We start from the raw sequence: 21,666 nt of genomic DNA on the forward strand, positions 1-21,666 counted from the left end.
TAATGTTCTCCCATCATTTTATGTTGTGTTTTACGTAAACATTGGAGTTATTTTATTTATTTTTTAAAGATTTATTTATTTTTTGAAAGAGAGAGGGAGTTTGTGAGCAGGGGCAGGGGCAGAGGGGAAGCTGACTCCCCACTGAGCTAGGAGACTGATACGGAGCTCAGTGTCCCCAACAGGGAGATCAGGACCTGAGCAGAAACCAAGAGTTTCGACCACTTAACTGATTGAGCCACTCAGCCACCCGTGGGATTATTTTATAATGTAAACTTCATGAAGATAAGGACTTAGTTTTTTAACTGCACATAGTAAAACCTCAATAAATATTTGTTTAAAATATGAATGAGCTGTGACATATGATTAACTGTTGAGAACTGCATGAGTAAAGACCTGTGAGCGGGCAGAGTCTGCCATGGAGGAAATCATCATCGGTATTAATTACCCAGGGAAGATTGAGTCTTCATTGAAAAGCCAGAACTGTGAAAATGAGGGTGGGGCTCAGGCTCTTTTCTTGGGCTAAAATTGGAGGAATTAAACTGTTTAGAAGGAGAGAACTTGGATGTCAACCATTTATAGGAAACTCAAGATTTAGGGAAACAGAAATTCAAACAAGAACTCTCCACTGTGGCCTGATAAGGATGAGGCAGGCATGTAAGCAGAGATGATAATAGGTCATTTTTTAAAAAGATTTTTTTTATTTATTTGACAGAGATCACAAGTAGGCAGAGAGGCAGGCAGAGAGAGAGAGGTGGAAGCAGGCTCCCCGCTGAGCAGAAAGCCTGATGCAGGGCTGAATCCCAGGACCCTGAGATCATGACCTGAGGCGCAGGCAGAGGCTCAACCCACTGAGCCACCCAGGTGTCCCGATAATATGTCATTTTTATATAGCTGTTACTGTGTGCTAGTCACTTTTACATATATTAACTCATTTAGGCACAACTGCATCAAGTAAGTTCTATTGTTATCTCAATTTTACAATTTGGAAACTGAGGCACAGAGAAGTAATTTGTCCAAAGTCACAAGCTAGTATGTAGCACAGCCATCATTCAAATTCAGGCATTCCAGCCTCAAAGTCTATGTTTTTAATTCTATTATATACTACATACAAACCCGATAATATAGAAAGATAAGTGGCTGTCCAACTTTTATTTTGGTAGAAAACCCTTTCTTCAAATAAACTCTTATATAGAACCTAAATGAATTTTAAAGATTAATTAAAAAAACAGGCCTTTTGGGATTGACATTAGAAGAAATAACCAGACTTCCCAGCCTCCTTACCTTTTTCTTGACCTTTCCTTGACCTCGAGATACATTTGCCAAACTCTGTAATTCCATGGAACAGTTGAAAAACAATTTGCTTTTATTTTCTCCTCGTAATTCATTCTGTATCCTTCAGTTAATTGTTTTTGTTAGTTTGTTTGTCAGCTGACTGGTTTGTAGTTTTTATTTTCTCAATTCTTGCGCCCAATTCTTCCCTTCCAGTCTATAGGGTATACCAATAAGCTCTGTGGAGCCAAAAAAAAAAAAAAAAAAAAAGGAGGGGTGCCTGGGTGGCTCAGTCAGTTAAGTGTCTGCCATCAGCTCAGGTCATGATCCCAGGGTCTGGGATGGAGTTCTGCATCAAGCTCCTTGCTCAGTAGGGACCTTGCTTCTTCCTCTGGCTGCTGTTTCCGCTGCTTGTACACACTCTCTCTCTCTGACAAATAAATGAAATCTTTAAAAAAAAAAAAAAAAGGCCAGAGAGAGAGAAGGAAAAAAAATGATTAAGATCACCTTTTGATCTTCTTCATGGAGAATGCTAATCCTGTCCCTCCTTTTAAGCCTTTCTTTCATAGCTTTACAACCAACCAGCTTCTAACTGTGTAATGGAAGATCAAGATTTTTAGTGTATGTTTGTAAAATAAATTTGGGGTGGGATGCCTGGGTGGATTAGTTGATTAAGCATCCAACTCTTGATTTTAGCTCAGGTCTTAATCTTGGGGTCGTGAGGCTTAAGCCCCTCATTGGGCTCCATGCTGGGCATGGAGACCACTGAAAACAATCAATCAATCAACCAATTTTGAATTTGTGCAAAAGCATTGCCCAGTCTATAGATGTGAGAAGGGAAACCTAACATACTGCAAGAAGGTAGACTTTGGAGATTGCCATATCTAGATGTGAATTTCAGTTCTGCTATGTACTGTTTAGCCTTGTACAATTTGCTTAACTTCTCAGTTTCTTCATATACAAAGCAGGAATAGCAATATCTAACAGTTTTCAATTAGATAATAAATGTAAAAATACCTGCCTATATTATAGGTAGTGACAATACCTTTTAAAATTATTTTCTTCTCAAATTATTATTTATAAGGTCATTTTTAATTAACATTTTTTATCATTTAAGGCAAAGACATTTCATTTTAAATAGGTTGATCCTGTTTTTCCTTTGTCTTAGAGGAGACTGTCTTGTTGCTTCTTAAAATTAATTCATCATTGCCTATAAATATCAAAATTTACCAGCAATGAAATTGCCTCAATTTACATTATCAGTGTTACTCTATGTAGAGATTACACACAAAAGTAAATGCTTTACAACTAACTTAAGTACTAAATTCTTACTACCTTTAGGTATTTGAACCATACAAACATGTACAAGTTTCATTTAGTGAATACATATTTTCTTTTGTGTTTAATCATCTTAGATGAATCAGTGAGTAAAATGAATATAGGAAATGAGTATAAAATTATTGGAATTCCAACCTGTGTAAAAACTTCACAAACTGCTGTTTGTATAGAGGCAAATAGTATCATTTCTTGCAACCCAAAAGGTAAGGAAATTGTTAGTATCATATATTAACAAATATTTAAATTTAAGTCCATGTGTTCAGGAAATAAGTATTTGCTCAGGAAATAACTATTGCTGGGCACTCTTCTAAGAACTAGGTGTATAGTTATAGTCAGGATAATCAAGGTTCCTACTCTTAAATCATATGGGAGACCGTCAGTAAACCTATAAACTAATCAACAAGACAATTTCAGATAATAAATGCTATGAAAGAAATAAAATGTGATAACGTAGAACCTTGCCCACAGGAAGGACTCCTTTTTTTGCCTAAACTTTATTTTGATTTTTTCATAATTAACAATGAGAAAATTGTGTCCAAATGCCAAGAGTTAGTCATTCATGAAAAGATTTTTCTACCCAACTTTTTATTTTCTAACTAAAGCAATGTTAAGCAACTTGTGGTCTGAGGAAAAAAACCAATACAGTAGCATCCTTTTCCTCATCTGAGCTGAACCAATCAAGAATAAGATAACAGAGAAAGGCAGATGGGGGCCAAAATATACCTTTGTTACTGATAATTTCCTTTAACAACTCAAACATAAATAGGCTTGAAGTAAAAGTAGAGAGCAGACCTAGTCTTAACTTGCCACACAAATAATTAAAGTAGGAAAGATTAGTTAAATCTTGAATAAAGTTAGAATTTTTTAATCACTAGATAACCATCTGCAATAATAGAGGACCAAGTTGAATTTAAATGCAAGTTGATTCTAGATACCTCTGCTTGTCTTGAAGAGAAAAGCTTCTTAAAAGAATAAAAGTATTGAAGAAAAGAAGCACAAATGAACAATAGATATTTTAATGATATTTGACATATTTTTTGCTGTGAAGTGTTTCCTGATTTATTGATTTGGTAGCAGAACATGACTTATATGTGGGTGAAAAAGTGTGCTTTCTCATGCTGCACTATAGAATTAGGCAGATTTAACCACCCAAATGTGGCAGGAGCTACACTAAAGTAGGTCTCCCTTGGTCCATGGGCTTGGATGAATAGAAAAAATCATTGCTCTGTGATGGCAGCCCCCAAGAGGAAGGAGAAAAGGACTGAGTTATGCGTGCACAGCTATTCCTCCTAATGATCAGCTGGAATAAATCACTTTTTTTTTTTAGGAGCCGGATAGAGTAAGGGAATGGGGAAGATCTAGAATGTTACAGTATAGTACAGTACAGTGCTTTCTAAGTAGTAGAGAGTAAATCTTCCTTTTTAACAGCACCATTCAAATAATTCCCATTCTGCTGTTTAGCCCTCACTAAAGGTGGTTATTATTTTAAACGTAGAAATATAGAAGCAAACACTGTAATACAGGAGCCCGCCAATCTGGCTTTGTTCATCTAGGTCTTAAAAGGAAAAGAATGAGGGATTTGCTTGCCCCCATCAAAGCCAGTCTATATGTGGACACATGGGGTAACTGCTTCCTTTTATTATATTCCCTGGGATAAAATTGAGAGACCAAAGTGACCTCTAATCATAGTTTAATATAATTTATATTATATGTATATAAAATAATTTAACATCATAAGAATTTGAATATGGTATTACTAGAAGAACTATAATTTGATAATATTTTTGATAAATGGAATTAGATATCTATAATGTCATTTTCTTGTTTTAAAACCCTTTTTAATATATGTGTTAATATTTACTTCCAGTTCCCTCAGGAATTAGCGACAATTTCAGGTATCTTCTCTCTTTGACTTCCAGCTCATGCTGGAAATTTACAGCAATACTTGCCAATATCTTTGCATCACAAATTGTTCCTCCTGGGACTTACAATTTACTCAAGCTCTGTTTGCTGATGAGTCTAGTACAGACAAGTGACCGTAACAAGGAACTGAAAGATTGCCTGGATATTTTAATTATAACAAGTGATACTCTACTTGTAGACAGGTAAAATATGTGATATGAATGTTTTCAAAGTATAAATTGGTCACGGATTTGCATAAATCCTTTCCATGAGCATTATTACAAAATAAATATTTAGAATTCAACTGGGCATTATAAATATTTAAATAAACTTTTATTAAAAAATTTCAAAACTTTTAAAACAGGAATTGATAAATTGGATATTTGCTTTCAATATTTTGAGAATCTAACCACGCAGAATTTTACCAGTTTCCCCACTCAGACCTTTACAAATAAATGCATCCTTCATAGGCTTCCTTTTCCCTCATTCCCTATTTCAGGTTCTACTTTTTTATTTGCTTTCATTTTAAAATAATCTTCCCCCCCCAAGAGCCAACAAGCCAACAGGCCATTGTCTTATTTTTCTCCAAGATTCCATTAAATAATACTGATGCACTGTATACAAATAAGTCTGTGAAAAGTATCAAAATTACTGTTTTGGGACTATCACCCTAACTTTGGAATAAACTTCTATTCAGCATTTTGGGGCTCTCCACTAGGAAGTACCATTTTTAAAATCACTTAAATGTTCAAAAGCTAGGGATAAACTTCTTATATTAATACCTTGGATGCATTTGTAAAGCAAAAACAAATTTGTAGAATGAATTTAAAATTTAAAAAATGCAAATTTAGCTTAATTGGACAGATGATGTTTTGCTAAACTTAAATTAAAATTAAATTGCAATGTAAATGTGGTACTAACTGCTACAGATTGCACCAATTTAATCTTCCACTGATGAGCATGGGAGTATTTGTTTCCTCACAACCTCACCAACACTAGGTATTATCAAACTTTTAAATTTAGCCATCGAATGGGTGGAAGATGGTATTTTATTTTAATTTGCACTTTTTTAATTGGAAGTAAGTTTTAGCATCAATCTAAACACTTCTATTATTTTTCTATGAACCTCTATTGTCCTCTTTTCTATTAAGTTGTTTATTCCTAAATGATTTGTGGTATCTCTTGTAAATTAAGGCCTTTGTCTCTTTTCCTGTTTTCATTAACCTCTGGCTTTTCCTGTGGTATTTTGGGTGGTATGAGAGATTTGGGGGGGGTTGTTTCATTTTTTAGTTAAAATTTATATATAGTGAATTAATCAGATCTTAAGTATATACCCTAATAAGTTTTGACAAGTGCATACATTGTGATAGCTAGCACCAAAATAAAATACAGAACATTTCCATCACCTCAGAAAGTTGATTTCTGTCACCGTAGGTTAATTTTCCTGTTCTCAAACTTCATAAAAATAGAATCATATAATGCATACAAAGCATATTCTTTTGGGCCTAGTCTCTTTTACTCTACACGTTTTTGAGATTGACCCAGTTGTATTTGTTAGTAGTTCATTGTTTTTATTGATGGGTAGTATTCCATTATATGAATGTACCAAAATTTGTTTATCCATTCTCCTAGTGATGAACATTGATTGGGTTTTGCATGTTTTGACTGTTATAAATGAAGCCACTGTAAACATTCCTGTACAGGTCTTTTTGTGGACATGTGTTTTCATTATCTTGAATAAATACCTAGGAGTAGAATTGCTATGTCATTAGGTAGATATATATTTAACTTTATAAGAAACTGTCAAACAGTTTTCCAAAGTGGTTATACCATTTTATATTCTTACTAACAATGTAAGATTCCAGTTGTTTCTATCATCACCAACATCTGTTGTTGTCAGTCGTTCTCAATTTAGCCATTCTGGTGCATGTGAAATGGTATCACATTATGGTTGTAATTTGCATTTTCCTGATGACTGCTGATCTGAGCTCTTTTATATGTGTTTATTGGCTGCTCATATATCTTCTTTTATGAAGTGTCTCTTAAGTCCTTTACCCACTTTTAAGGGGGATGTTCTAGATATACATCCTTTGTCACATATATGTCACATGAAATTTTTCAGTCTAAAACTAGTATTTTTTTTTCTTAAAAATGTCTTTGATGAGCAGACTATTTTGTTTTGATGAAATTCAATTTATTGGGTTTATTTAAGTTTAGTGTTTTCTGGGTTCTGTTTAAGAAATCTTTATGGGCACCTGGGTGGCTCAGTGGGTTAAGCCTCTGCCTTTGGCTCAGGTCATGATCTCAGGGTTCTGGGATCAAGCCCCACATTGGATTCTCTGCTCAGCAGGGAGCCTGCTTTCTCCCCTCTCTCTCTGCCTGCCTCTCTGCCTACTTGTGATCTCTGTCAAATAAATAAAATCTCTAAAAAAAGAAAGAAATCTTTACCTACTCTAAGGTCATGGAGATGTTCTTTTATATTTTCTCCTAGAAGCATTACAGTTCTAGCTTTTACATAGATGTGTTATCCATCATATGTTAATTTTGTATATGTTGTGAAGTAGGAGTCAAAGTTAATGTTTTCTCCTATGCATTTATACAGTTTTTCCATACCATTTGTTGAAAAGACTTTCCTTTCCTCATTGAATTGTTTTGACACCATTGTTGAGAATGAATTGAACTGGGTATAAACTAGATATAAAATTGAACTGAGCAGATATCTGTTTGGAGCCCATCACAGGGCTTGAGCCCATGACCCTGAGATTAAGACCAGAGCCAAGATCAAGAGTCGGATGCTTAACCAACTGACCCACCCAAGCGCCCCACTTGGGAGAATTTTAGAAGAAATATTTATGACTTTGGTTCACCCCTAGAATGGTTTGGGGTGGGGCTTGATACTGGAATTTTAATAATATCCCCAGGCGATTTTAATGTGAGGTCGTGTTGAAAACCACTTCTTTATAGGCTTGCATAAGTTTCTTTCTAAATCTCATTCCCCCATTTTATATATCTTCAAACTAACATCCAAATTCCTTAGAAGGCATATATACTAAAAATTTTACAGCATCTACCTATCCTTATTTAAAGAATACTATTTCATCCTCTTTTGCACTGGATGTCTGTGTCAGCTCATCATAGTTGATTGCACCAGCAAGCTATGATTTCTGTAGGAAGGTTTTGGAAGCTAAGATAATCATAATCCTTTCTTAGAATTTAAATTTGAGAAATGAAGAGGCTGAAGAAACTGGCAAAGATGTTAGAAAACAAATGTATCAAGAGTTACGACAATACATAGGCATCAGGGATAGTCATTATGGGCTACTGTCAAGCCTAAATGTGAAAATTCTGAATAAACAAAAGAAAGCAATCCATAAGGAGGAAGGCCAGTTCAAATGACATCTTTCTATAGCTTTCTCTGACTACCTTCTGGGAAGAAATAATACTCTCCTATGGATATTCTCATGAAAACATTGTGTTTTAGTTTTTTGTTTATGTCTTTCTAGGCTGTGAACTTTCCAAGTTAAGGACCATGTCTCATATATATTTTTATCCCTAGAAAAGGTACTCATTAGGGGTTGTTGCCTGGCTCAGTCAGTAGAGCATGCAACTCTTGATCTTGGGGTATTGAGTCTGAGCCCCATGTTTGGTGTAGAGATTACTTAAAAATAAAATCTAAAAAAAATGTTCATAAACCACTGACTCAAACTAAATTTAATTGCGTAGCTGTTATACATTATCACTTCTGAAAATCAAACCTTGAATAATATTAATGAGTAATTTATTTTTTCCTAGGCTTTTGAATTTTAGTATAAACCTTGTGCCCCGTGGTATACATCATCCGGTCTCTACTGAAATTTTTCCTACTCTATCCAGGAATAAGTATGGAACTGGAGCAGTTAGCATTCAGGCTGGCAGTGCTTTGCTAGCTAAAGGTGGTATCTGTTTTATAGGAGACTTGGCTTCACACAAAAAGGATAAACTAGAACAGCTTCAATCAGGTAAATAATATTTTTTTCTAATTAATTTTTACCTGTTTAACTTATAGTCTCACCAGTATCAATGAGATACTTAACTGTTAAGATTATATTGTACACATTTTAGGAATTGAGAAATTATATTAAATGACACTTCTCATTTTACCTTTATAAATAAAAAGAGAGGAATTTAATATGCAAATATACTGTTTTAGCTTTTGCTCTCAGTTATGCTAATATGTGAGTTTGTATTGGCCCAGATTTCTTTTCTTGTATTATTGTTTTAGCTAGGACTTCTACTCTGATGCCGAAAAACAGTGGTGAAAAGAGACCTCCTTGTCTTGTTCCTCATCTTAGTAGGAGAGTTTTGAGTTTGTCACCATTAAATATGGTGTTAGCTGTAGGTTTTTTTGTAGATGTTCCTTTCCAAGTTGAAGGAGTTCCCCTCCATGGTGAAGTACACATAACATAAAATTTATAATTTTAACCATTTTTAAATATACAATTCAGTGTCATTAAGCACATTCACAGTGTTATATATAATCCTTACCAGTCTCTATTTCTAGAACTTTTCATAATTCCTAACAGAAATTCTGTATTCAGTGACACCTGGGTGACTCAAGTTGTTAAGTGGCTGTCTTCAGCTCAGGTCATGATCCCAGGGTCCTGGGATCAAGTCCTGCATCTGGCTCCTTGCTCAGCAGGAAGCCTGCTTCTTCCTCTTCCTGCTGCTCCCTCTACTTGTGCTCTCTGTCTCTCAACCTCTCTCTCTGGCAAATAAATAAAATCTTTAAAAAAAAAAAAAAAGAAAGAAAGAAACTCTGTACGTTATACAATAACTCCCTGTTCTTCCCTACCTCCAGCCCCTGGTAGCCTCCATTCTACTTTCTGTTTTCATGAATTTGTCTATTCGAGAATCTCTTTTCTTATTGTTGAATAAGATTCCATTTTATATATATACCACTTTTTTTAAAAAATTCATTCGTTTGTTGAGGGACACTTAGGTTGTATCTATCTTTCGGCTATTGTGAATAATGTTGCTCTGAACGTTGGAGTCCAGGTATCTGTTTGAGTCCCTACTTTCAACTCTTGGGTGTATACCTAGAAGTGGAATTGCTGGATCATAAGTTAATTCTATGTTTAACCTAATGAGGAACCACCAAACTGTTTTCCACAGTGGCTATGCAATTTTACATTCCCACCAGTAAAGGATGAAGATTCTAATTTCTCCACATCAGTCCTGTTACATTTAATAACTAATAAAATATTTTTAAAGGAAAAAGCTTTATATATTATTATACTTAACAGCAGCTTTTCCCTTGTGTTTGATTAAGGAGCCCGGATTTTTAGACTACACTGGGCCCACATACTAAGTAGCTGGCCTTGGCTACTGGAATAGCAAAAATTAAAAAGATTGACCACAAATATTATCAAGGATGTGGAAAAACGGGAATTCCTATATATTGTTGATGAGAATATAACATAGTACAACCATTTTGAAAACTGCTCTGGCAGTTTTAAAGAGTTAAAAATATGTATTTACCTTATGACCCAAAAGAAAGATAAATATAAACAGAAGACTCTGTTATCATGAATGAGGAGAAGACTAATTTGAGAACTGTTTGGAAGATAGAATCCTAGGAATTGGATTGAATCCATAGATTGAATGATTACAAGGGGTGAAGGAAGGAAAGAAAGGAGATTATGTTGCTTCTACATTTTAATTTGGGTTTTAAGTAGTTGGATGGTGATATCCCTAATTGTGAGTAATCCACACAAAGTCATTTGAGGAAGAGAATGATGAATTTGGTTTTCAACATGTTGGATTTGAGATGTATTTTCCCCAAGTCATTGTAGTTTATATTTTCTCTCAGTCTTATGCTCTTTCACTCTTACATACAAGTCCTGCTTTATTTTTTTCTACATAAAAGAACATTGCTTAATTTCAGAACCCCCTTGTAAGCATAACCTGTATGACCCTTCTCTCAACGCTCTACCTATTTCACCCAGATACTGACCATAATTCCAGCTACATGGCTTAGACTGTTGTTCTCATCAAGTCATGGGACACATAAACATGCAAATATTTTTCTTATCTTGTTCTTTTTATGGCAGATTCTCTAATTTAACCATATCTTGCAAAACAACCGAATTTACTTGTGTCTTTACTGTCCAACATTTAGAGTGTAAAATTCTATATAATAATATTTGTTATTAATTTGTAGATATATAGGCCTAAATGAACTAAATAATAAATGGGTAATGTCTTTTGACTTAGTTGTGGAAAGCAGAAACATCACAGTATATATCCCAGGAAAGAAGTTTGGGGATGGTGTTAATCAACAAATGACTTTTCCAGTTCAGTGCAGTTTTTGGTCTTTTGTTGATATGGATTCATCTTCAAGGAAAAATATGCAGAAAACAAACACTCTAATTGGTCAGATGGTAAGGTATATGTATATTTTATTTTTAGAATGTTCAGGGAATTTAACTAGATTTTAATCTCAATTTTTTGTTGTTCTTAATGTTTTGTTATTAACCCATGTCTATCTTTAATCAGGTAGTAGAACTAAATAATGATATGATTGTTTGAAAATTTTCATTTTTTTAGTCATGCAAAGCCAGGTGTCTGTTTACTAGAAATTATTATTTGAATAGGCAGTAGAGTAGGCTTTAATGAATCATGTGTAAGAAAATAATAAAGAGCATTCAAAAACTTGGTCATATTAAGGGTGCCTGGGTGGTTCAGTTGGTTAAGAGATTGCCTTTGGCTCAGGTCATGATCCCAAAGTCATAGGATGGAGTCCTGCCTAGGGCTCCCAGCTCCACAGGGAGTCTGCTTCTCCCTCTGACCTTCTCCCCTCTCATGCTTTCTCTCACACTCTCTCTCTCAAATAAGTAAATAAAATCTTTAAAAAAAAACTTGGTCATATTAAGTTCCCATGCTACTCAGGAATCACTGTAAATAACAATAATAACAAATACTAAAATAAAAAATAGTTACATATTAATAAAATATAATAATATAAATATGTTAATAATTTAAATAATTATAAACAGTATTTAATTTATAATTATTTCTAAAGTGTTTGTGGAAATGCCAGAGTTTAATGTTTGTCTTTTACATTTTCATTTGGTGTAGGATTGCAGTTTGATTCCAGCAAATCTCCTAGAGGCATTTGGATTATTGATTAAGTGCAATGAATCATCTCCTTGCTCTCCACTTCTTTCCACTGTGCAACATACTTTAAAGAAAGCCATTGATCCTGAAGGGCAGCTTTATGTAGCTTCTAAGAAGTTCACAACTGAAGATTTTGAAAAGGTACAAGCAGAAGAAATGAGTACCAAGCATACTTGTGCTAATGTTTCTCAATTGAAATAGAACTTAGTTGAGCAGTTTTCTTTATTTAGATTTCTTTTATTCCAAGTCCCTTTCAGCTTTTAAATACTTTAAGGACTTTGTACAGAAAATATTTAGGACTATAATTAAATTAAAAAACTGTTTAAGGACAATAAATATTAAAATGTTGAGTTAATTGTTTTTACCACTGTCCAAATAGCTTTGAAAAATCTTAATAAAAAGAAAACCCAATAGAATCTTTCTATGGAAAATTATGATTAGAGGCTGTATAGGTATATAGTTATTTTCATTTTACAGACTATTCAAAGGGATTTACTTTATATAAATGCCTTCAGAGTTCTGACTTTAGAGAATACCTGTCATAACTCACTAACCCATTTCAGTGTCCTGCCGTGAAAACATGTGCAGCGTGTTCAGAGAACCTGAGAGAAGATGATGTAAATTAGCAATGATTTTTATAGCTATTAAAGGAACACAAGTATTTACAAGTGATGCTCTTTTAATATTAACTATTCAGAATTCTGGTCACTGTAGAGTTAAAGTACCTGGATAGGATAGATAAAGGGCAGGGAATACTGGGAATGGGAATCGATGAGTCATTAGAATTTTTTTTCTCACCTGCCTTCCTTGTAGGCAGATTGCATGGGTAAAAGGAAAACTGAGGCGGTCTTAAAACTGAATTATGAGCATTGTTTATTCACATAGCTTAAAACAGAAAAATAATATTTATGATACATTAGGTATTTTTGTTTGTTTTATTTATTTACTTATATTTGGGAGAGGGACAGAGGGAGAGAGAGAGAACCTTTTTTTTTTTTTTTTTAAGATTTTACTTATTTATTTGACAGAGAGAAAGAGAAAGCACAAGCAGGGGGAACAGCAGGCAGGAGAGGGAGAAGCAGGGTCTCTACCGAGCAGAGCACCTGATGTGGGGCTTGATCCCAGGACCCTGAGATCAGGACCCTGAGCCAAAGGCAGATACTTAACGACTGCACCACCCAGGTGCCCCAAGACAGAATCCTAAACAGGCTCCATGACCAACACAGAGCCCAACATGGGATGGGGCTCCATCTGACAGCCCTGAAGTCATGACCTGAACCAAAACCAAGAGTCAGATGCTCAACAGACTGAACCACCCAGGCACCCCTGTTTGTTTTAATATATAAGAAAAAGGTAGTTAGTCTCTAGGAATTTGTATGCTAAATATATATAGACATACTAATGACCAGAGAAATTTTTGCCGTTTTTCTCTGAAAATTTAACAAAAAACTCCTTGGGCTTTTTAATTAAGTCTTTACTGAATACTTTATACATATGAACCTACTTCTGTTCTTTTATATTCTCACAGAAAAATAAATCTTTAAATAGTTTGTCATTTAAATGATATAAAAACAAGATACAAGAAACCATTAGGAGACAGTTTAAGTGCTAAACTGGGTGGTGCTAACTCTAAGTACTCAAGTAGAATGCAAGAGTTCGGAAGACTCAAGGAAGTGAGACTTTAGTTGATCCTTAAGAAAAGTAAGAGTTAGATGACAGGAAGGATGGACATTTTAAACAGGAATGAAAGAAGGAGCAAAGACAAAAGTAGAAATGAATATACCTGGAAAACTATGAGAAGACTTAGTTGACTGGAACAAAAATTAGAGTCATTGGGATTAGGATTTGGCAAATTTACAATAAGCCATAAAGCTCAGGCAAAAAAAAAAAAAAAATTATAGTTGATTCATCAGACTGTAGAGAACAGTTGGACTTTACTAAGCCTGTGAAAGAGCAAAAATTATTTCTCCAAAAGATAAATCTATCCATTATACGAAACAGATTGGGTGGAGTGTGTCACAGCCTGGGCTCTCCAGGAGGCTAACCAAGATGAGTTTAGAGTGTCATTGTTTACTCAGGAGTGCTCTTTTCCTCTTCTATTAATACCTGTGGAAGGGAGGAGGAAGCAGGATTGGGCAGAGAAAGGAGTCAAGATGTGACGCAGGCCCAAAGATAAACCTACACTGAGCTCTGGAGGTAAAGAGACCCACGAGGGATTGCTTTGCTTTGGACAGAAATAGACTTTTTTGGTAGCACTTGCCCCACTTCTACCTCAGTCATTTGATACGGGCTGTCCTGAGGCATTCCCTAAAGAGGCTGACACCTGGAGGCCAATGCTGACAGTACTCCCAGGAGCTGGGAGCAAATCCTTTCCTGAAGGGAGAGACAGCTGGCACATTTCTGTGACTCCATGGGGTGAAAGCTAGAGAGGGCTACTGATATTATTAATAATGTTATTATCCACTTCTGAAGGTCTAGAGGGAACTGTGAAGTATAAGGAGAATAAAGAAGACAGAACATATCAATACAGGACATATCTAGATCCTTTAAAAAGTTGTATTTAAAATATAATATTATGGTTAATAATAACCTTAATATGATTAAATTTTCCTTTTGATTCTGTGTTGAAAAAGCAGAAAACAAACAGGATGGTGAAAAGTCTGAAAATTATGTCACGGATTAAGGATTTAAGGGACTGGGAATCCTCAGGAAAAAAAGGCAAAGAGCTCAGAGAAGACAGTGGTAATCATTATGTTGAAGCCTTGTTCTGTCCTGGAAAGTCCACCTTCACAGTGGTTAATACAGTGCCTCCCACATTAGTAGTGTTCAGCTGGAGGGAGGGCAGGTAGCTCAAGGGCCCAGGAGAGAAAGTTTTAAGGAAAAAAATTGTCAAAGAATTAAAGCTATTCAAAGGGAAATGAGCTGCTGGGGGAAGCCTCTCCCACTGAAAGGATCTAAGTGAGCCTTTTATTCCACTGGAAGCAAAGACCTGATCCTCGTTGAAATAAATTGCACAGAACATTTCTGTGCTAAGAGGGAGGAAGAGATTATTCTGGCTAAACTTTAACAGTATTTATGAGACTCTTTATAAGACTATGATTTTAAATGCTCAGTGACTTTGGGGATGGCCCCAGATATTTAACCAACTTTGATGTAAATAAAATATACAAACTTTGGATATTTGTAATATAGATTTTATAATAAAGTTTGGAAATTTCTTTTTTCTTAAGTTTGAATTTTTCACACTTTTAATTTAGCTGCTGGCTTTTGCGAAGAATTTGAATGTAGAATTCAGTTTGGAGGCAGAAAGAATGATTCATGGCTATTATCTAGCAAGTCGAAGGATCAGAACAGATTCTATAAGTGGATCAAAACTGTCAGCGTCTGCATTAAAATACTTGTAGGTATTCAATCTAAAATTTTAAAACCAGTATTGACTTTTAAACGGCGTGTTTAATTAACTTATTTATGTTGTACTTCTTTCTTTCTTTCTTTGATTGCTAGTTGTTTGATTTATAATTTACCTTATTTCAAAAGGTTTTAAGGTGATATAACTATTCCTTTTGTTATATGGTTACATCATTTGAATGTCCAATACTTATTTTCATGAAAGTATTTTTTTATTGGAATCTCTGTATGGACTAGGTTTAAGTACACTGATTTCAAACGCAAATGATTGTTTTTTAAAATGTGGCTTTTTTATGTTCAGGTACTTTTTAGTTGAGCCTAGAAAAAATTCTTTTTATTTTTTTAACGATTTTATTTATTTATTTGACAGAGAGCGCGCGCAAGGCAGCACAAGTAGGCAGAGTGGCAGGCAGAGGGGGAGGAAGAAGCAGGCTCTCTGCTGAGCAGGAAGCCCAGTGCGGGGCTCCGTCCCAGGACCCTGGAATCATGACCTTAGCCAAAAGCAGCTGCTTAACCAACTGATCCACTCAGGCACTCTGAAAAAATTTGTTTTAAGTACACTGCTCCCTGTACTTTTAAATACTTTAAAAGACTCATCTGTTATTGTTCTTAGAGAAGTCATTTTATTTCATTTTATTTTTTAAAGATTTTATTTATTTATTTGACAGATCACAAAAAGGCAGGGAGGCAGGCAGAGAGGAGGAGGCAGGTTCCCTGCTGAGCAGAGAGCCCCGCCCGGTGAGCCTATGAGCCAAAGACAGAGGCTTTAACCCAGTGAGCCACCCAGGCACCCTAAGAAGTCATTTTAAAAAACTAATTTTTATAAAAGTAAAGTATGGACACAGTAAAAGAAAAGTCCGAAATAATGAGTACGGTGTCCAGCTAACTCTACCCGTTGCTCTCCCAATCTCTAGAGAGATAATCACTGTTAACAGTTTTTTGTGTTCTTCCAAAAATTATCCATTCAAATACTAGCAGGTACAAACATATGTAATTTAAATATATGATGTATATTAAATACATACATTATTTGAATATGTTACATATTTTTAGATGAATATGTTACTTAAACATATTATATGTATAGATGGTTCCTGACTTAAGATGGTTTTATGATTTTTCAGCTTCATAGTTGTGTGTGAAAGTGGTGTGAAATGTACACATTCAATAGAAATCATACTTTGAATTTAGAATTTCTGTCTTTTTCCCAGCTAGCAATATGCAGTAGGATACTCTCTCCTACTGGGCAGCGACAGTTGGGCTGCAGTTCTTAGTCTGCTACGAGATTAAAAGGGTAAACAAATGGTACACAAACAACCATTCTATATCCTTACAGCCACTCTTTGGTTCACTTTCAGTGCAGTGTTCAGTAAATTATGTGAGATAGTCAACATTTCATTATAAAATTGGCTTTGTTTAGATGATTTTACCCAACTGTAGGCTAATGTAAGTGTTTTCAGAATGTCTAGGGTAAGCGATGTTTGGTAGGCTAGGTGTATTAAATGCATTTTTGACTTATGATATTTTCAGTTTACAGTGGGTTTATTGGGATGTAAACCCATTATAAGTTGAGAAAGATCAAAATATAAAAATCTATCTATATGAATAGATATGTAAATATCCATCTCTATATTCATATAGCTCTGTATGAGTACAGAGATATTTTCCTTTTGCCCAAATGGAATCATGAATGATTTACATATTGTATTATAATACTATCAGAACATAAGGAATTACATTATTCTGTACTGTGTTCCAGTGTGGCTGTACCATAATTTAAACAGTCCCCTATTGATAAACCATTATGTCATTTGCTATAAATTAATGTGTAATTTCAAACAAATCATAAAGTAGGACCAGGAGTAGAATAATCCGTTAAATAAATAAATAAATAAATATCTTGTTATAACTGCAATATAAAATAAGTGAAGGACTGGCAGGAAATGTCAGATACAGGTCTACAAGAGATAAATATGTTTAATTAACTTTCCTAGCTGTATATTTATCTTCATAGAGCTGAAAAAATTCCTGAAAATAAGAGAAGGTAGACATCAGCTGTCATGTTTTAAAATGGTGAATGGAATTTTGTAATGTTTGTCATTTTCCGAAGGAATATTTAAAATACTCAAATCAGGGGTGCCTTGCTGGCTTAGTTGGTGAATGATGCAACTCTTGATCTCGGGGTCACGAGTTCAAGCCCCACATTGGGCATGGAGCCTACCTAAAAAAATCATTTTTATTTTAATTAATTAATTTTAAAGGAGTTCCTTTTTAAAAGATTTTATTTATTCACTTGATAGAGAGAGGGAGCACAAGCAGGGGGACAGAAAGAGAGAGAGGGAGAAACAGACTCCCTGCTGAGCTGGGTGGGAGTCTGGCATAGGACTTGATCGCAGGACCTGAAGATCATGACCTGAGCCAAAGGCATACGCCTAAGCATCTGAGCCACCCAGGCGCCTCCAAAAAATTTTTTTTTAAAAAAGAAAAAAAAATACTCAAATCAGTCCTTAAATACTCAAAATCTTGAAAATCCTATTGTCTCATTTTTTTCCCTCTGTAGCAAAAAGATATTTCTTTAAACTCATATAGCCTCAGTTTACATTTGACTATATTGGTACAAAAATAAAGCAGAGTTAAATTCAATGTAATAACTCCACTTCTTCCCATTGTAGAAATAAACACTAGAGGTGGAGATGGGGTTTATGAAATAGCAAAGTAAATGAACTCAGAAGAGTCATAAACTTTAAATTTTTCTCCTGCTTCTTTAAACAGGTACCTAACAACACCATCCTTGCTTTTCTGGAGTAGAGCTGAATAGTACTCTCTTCTCTTTCCCTGAAGGGTCTTATACTTATTCTGTTGTGGTCAACATTTTTAGGAGGAGCTTAGGTGAGGACATCAGGAACATGATAGATCTGAAAATAAACAACTCTGGAGAGATCTCCATAGACTCAAATGATGATCTTGGTCTAACCAAGTATGAATGGATAAGGCTGTTAGTAATACTTTGAATTCAGGTTGTGTAATAGAATATAGTATCTAGAGTAAAAAAAAAGTGCTAGTTCTGCCTCACCTCTGCATTGCTGGTTAAATCACACCTGTAGTACTATACTGAAAAAGAGTATTAGCCAAATCTGGTCATGAGGAAAGTAGCCAGAATAGTGAAGGGCCTGAAAATTACATCTTACAACACAGTAAAAGAGCTAGGAATATTTTATCTTAGAGAAAAGAAAACATAGGGCAAATAGGAATGCTGTCTTTGAATATTTGAAGAGCTGTCATATTTAAGAAGTATTAGGTTTGTTTTTTAATCGCAAAAAATAAAACTAGGGACCAATGGATAGAAATTTCAGTGAAACCAATTTCAGCTTTAATTTATATAATCTTTGCGGGTGAGTCCCAAAATTTTCAAGTGCTATATTTGAAATTATAATAACTGTGAATTATTATTGTTCCCATTTTATACCTGAGCTTCAAAAAAATTCCAGAAAGTAAATGATATCTATGAAGTCACACAGCTAGAAAATTCTAAAGACTTAGCCCATGTTTTCTGATTTCCAAGCTCAGCAATCATCAAATACATTACATATACCTAATGAGAGCTTGAGGGAAATTTTTTAGGTAATCACAGGTTAATTTAAAAATAAAAGATAAAGGACTGGATTCCTAGTGAGCCCTAGGAAAAGTTCAGAAGAGACTGGACAATAAGAAGCCTAGGATATTGTAGAGAAAATTGAATTATCTAATAGGAGTCCAATTTTGAGGTCTCTTCCAAAACTAAAATTTCAAGATTCTATGAGGTCTTTAAATAGATGAAGAACTGGAAGAAAACACCAAAGATATCTATAAGAGATATTTAGTTAGGTTAATTTTCCCAACTGTGTATTTATCTGAACAGAACTTGGGGAAGAGGGTGTAGAATAATAAAAATGAAGATAAGTCAGGGTGGAAACCAAGTCTTTGATAACAAGTCAGGATATTTGCTTTTTCTGGAATAGTCTATTGAACTTAGTAGGAAAAACATGCTTTGAAAAGAAACTAAAATTTTTTAAAGTAAAAATAAGCTAATCTTTAAAGTATGGCTTTTGTACACATATGTCTTGGTTTGTTCCTGCCAAAATATATATTATCTTTATAATATCAACATATTTTGATTAGCATCTATTTTCTTTTTCAGAGTTTCCCTAGCTGAAGCCCATGCTCGACTGAACTTAAGGAGTAAAGTGCTTAAAGAAGATGCATTGATTGCAGCCTTATTATTTGAAACATCTCTCACACTGAAATATGGTAATCTATTAAATTTGTTAATGGTCACTATAAATAATTATATTTAAATATTATTAGTCTGTTAAAATAAAATGTTATATATATTTTAAATATTATTTTAAAGAATAATAAATTTTTATCAGATAAGGCCTGTTTGAATTTGAACACTTACTAATTGTTTATAGGTAGTATCATCTGTTAAGTTGCTTATTGTGTATGATTGCTTGGATATTTGAACTTTTGCAACGCTTTTAGAATTCTGTAAAAACATGTACTTAATACAACACAGGAGGTGATTTTAAATTCATCTTCCTTTTAAAATAGCATGTAACATTTAATTATCAAGCAGTCCCCCTCAATGGAGTTAGGCACATAGCTAAAGAAAATGTGATCATCTGGCATCACCACCTTTCTGAATTGCTAGCTATACTAACACTGTGACTATAGCATTTAATTATTTGAAATTAATTTGAGCTTATTATGGTTTTGCTAATAAAAACATTAAAGGGCTCTTAGGGTAAGAGTAAAGAGAGTTATTCTCACAAAGGTCTTTGTTGAATTGGATGAGACATTAATTTTGATAAAATATAACCATCCTTGAAACCAAACTCTGGTTCCAACCTTAGGAATTAAAGTATGTATTAACATTGGCTTTTCTGTGTATGTATGTTCAGTGCTTAAATTTGCCTTAAATTCAGTTTATATGATAATAACTTTTTGCAGATATTCCTTAGAACATTAAAACTTTGTTCTATAATTATCTAAATCAAGCATTCTTAACCTGAAATTCATGAATACTTAGAGAGTTCTAGGGGCTCGTGAATCTCTAAATTCTATAAAAATTTTTATGTGTATGTGCTTTATACCTTTTTGCTTAGAGAAATGAATAGTAAGTTTTATGAAGTATATCTTATAGGTCTGTGATCTCCATAAAAAGTTAATTATCATCCTGAATTAATTTTATGTACTAAGAGAGTAAAATATTGGTTTCCAACCAACCCTAAGTAAGAGGAATGATATAAAAACAGTTTTTGGATACAGAAACTAATAGATTGTGCTCATGAACTAGATTTAGAAGCTGGGACAGAGGCTAAAGGGAAGAATTAAAGAAATCTCCCAAACTTCTGCCTTGAGCAACTGAGTGAATCATGGTGCCATTTACCAAGTCTAGGAAAAAAGGAGAAGAAGGGTAGGGAGAAAAACCAAATGATAGTTACAAGTTTGAGGCATCCTACATAGGTACCAATAGACATACAAGAATCTGGAGTTTAGATGAGAATTCTAATTTAGAAATTTAATTTGGGAACCATCAGCACAGAGATGGCACTCGTAGCCATGGAATGGATGAAATCACTTGAAATCACCTAGAAAGAGATTATACTAAAAACTCCAAGGACTGCCCTTGAAGAATTTCAATATTTAGAAATGCCCTTGAAGAATTTCAATATTTAGAAATGGGGTTGATTTAGGAGGAACTAACAAAGGACACTGAGAAGTAGCAGCTAAAATATAGAAAGAAAATCACGTGTAGTTATAGAAGATTAGATTTGGCAATCTAGGGGGTAAAGTGTCTGTGATCAGAGCTACTTCAGTGGAGTGGGATTTGGGTGGGATACACACAGACAACTTTGAGATGTTTGACTCTAAAGATGAGGAAGAAAAATAGGGTATTATCCAGAGAAGGATGTGTGGTCTAAGAAAGGATAATTTTTTTTTTAAGATTTTATTTATTTATTTATTTATTTATTTATTTGACAGAGAGAGGGAGAGAGAGAGCAGCAAAGGGAGAAGGAGAAGCAGACTCCCTGCTGAGCAGGAACCCCGATGTGGGACTCAATCCCAGTACCCCAGGATCATGACCTGAGTCAAAGGCAGATGCTTAAGCCACCCAGGTCCTAGTTGGGTTTTTTTTTTTTTTTTTTTTTAAGAATAAATAGATCTGGGGCGCCTGGGTGGCTCAGTGGGCTAAAGCCTTTGCCTTCAGCTCAGGTCATGATCTCAGGGTCCTAGAATCAAGCCTTGCATCCGGATCTCAGCTCAATAGGGAGCCTGCTTTCCCCTCTCTCTCTCTGCCTGCCTCTCTGCCTGCTTGTGATCTCTGTCAAACAAATAAATAAAATCTTAAAAAAAAAAGAATAAATAGATCTTATGATATGCAATAAATAGGGAGTAAACAAATGACACTACAGAACTGGGGGAAGATCAAAGGAGTAAAATCCTTAAAAACGTGAGAGAGGATGGGATCCACAGCACATGTGAAAGAAATGGCCTCTAATAGAAAAGACAGTTCATTTTAGAGGAGGGAAGACAAATGGATACAGAATTAGT

General features: G+C 34.6%; 1 protein-coding gene across 2 annotated transcripts in view; it reads left to right on the forward strand.

Moving 5' to 3' along the window:
• Positions 1–21,666, forward strand: part of MCMDC2 (minichromosome maintenance domain containing 2) — a 28,833-nt gene that overhangs the window by 3,952 nt on the left and 3,215 nt on the right. The window contains exons 7-13 of one of the 2 annotated variants that reach the window (XM_032847872.1): positions 2,685–2,810; positions 4,475–4,712; positions 8,302–8,507; positions 10,762–10,928; positions 11,626–11,805; positions 14,922–15,064; positions 19,250–19,359. In XM_032847872.1, coding sequence (XP_032703763.1) covers positions 2,685–2,810; positions 4,475–4,712; positions 8,302–8,507; positions 10,762–10,928; positions 11,626–11,805; positions 14,922–15,064; positions 19,250–19,359 — 1,170 coding nt within the window. Of the gene's footprint in view, positions 1–2,684; positions 2,811–4,474; positions 4,713–8,301; positions 8,508–10,761; positions 10,929–11,625; positions 11,806–14,921; positions 15,065–19,249; positions 19,360–21,666 lie in introns of those variants that run through there. The other variant, XM_032847873.1, reaches the window with a different exon arrangement.

The sequence above is a fragment of the Lontra canadensis genome, unplaced genomic scaffold, assembly GCF_010015895.1.
Source record: "Lontra canadensis isolate GAN:19392208 unplaced genomic scaffold, GSC_riverotter_1.0 scaffold195, whole genome shotgun sequence".
NCBI lineage: Eukaryota > Metazoa > Chordata > Mammalia > Carnivora > Mustelidae > Lontra > Lontra canadensis.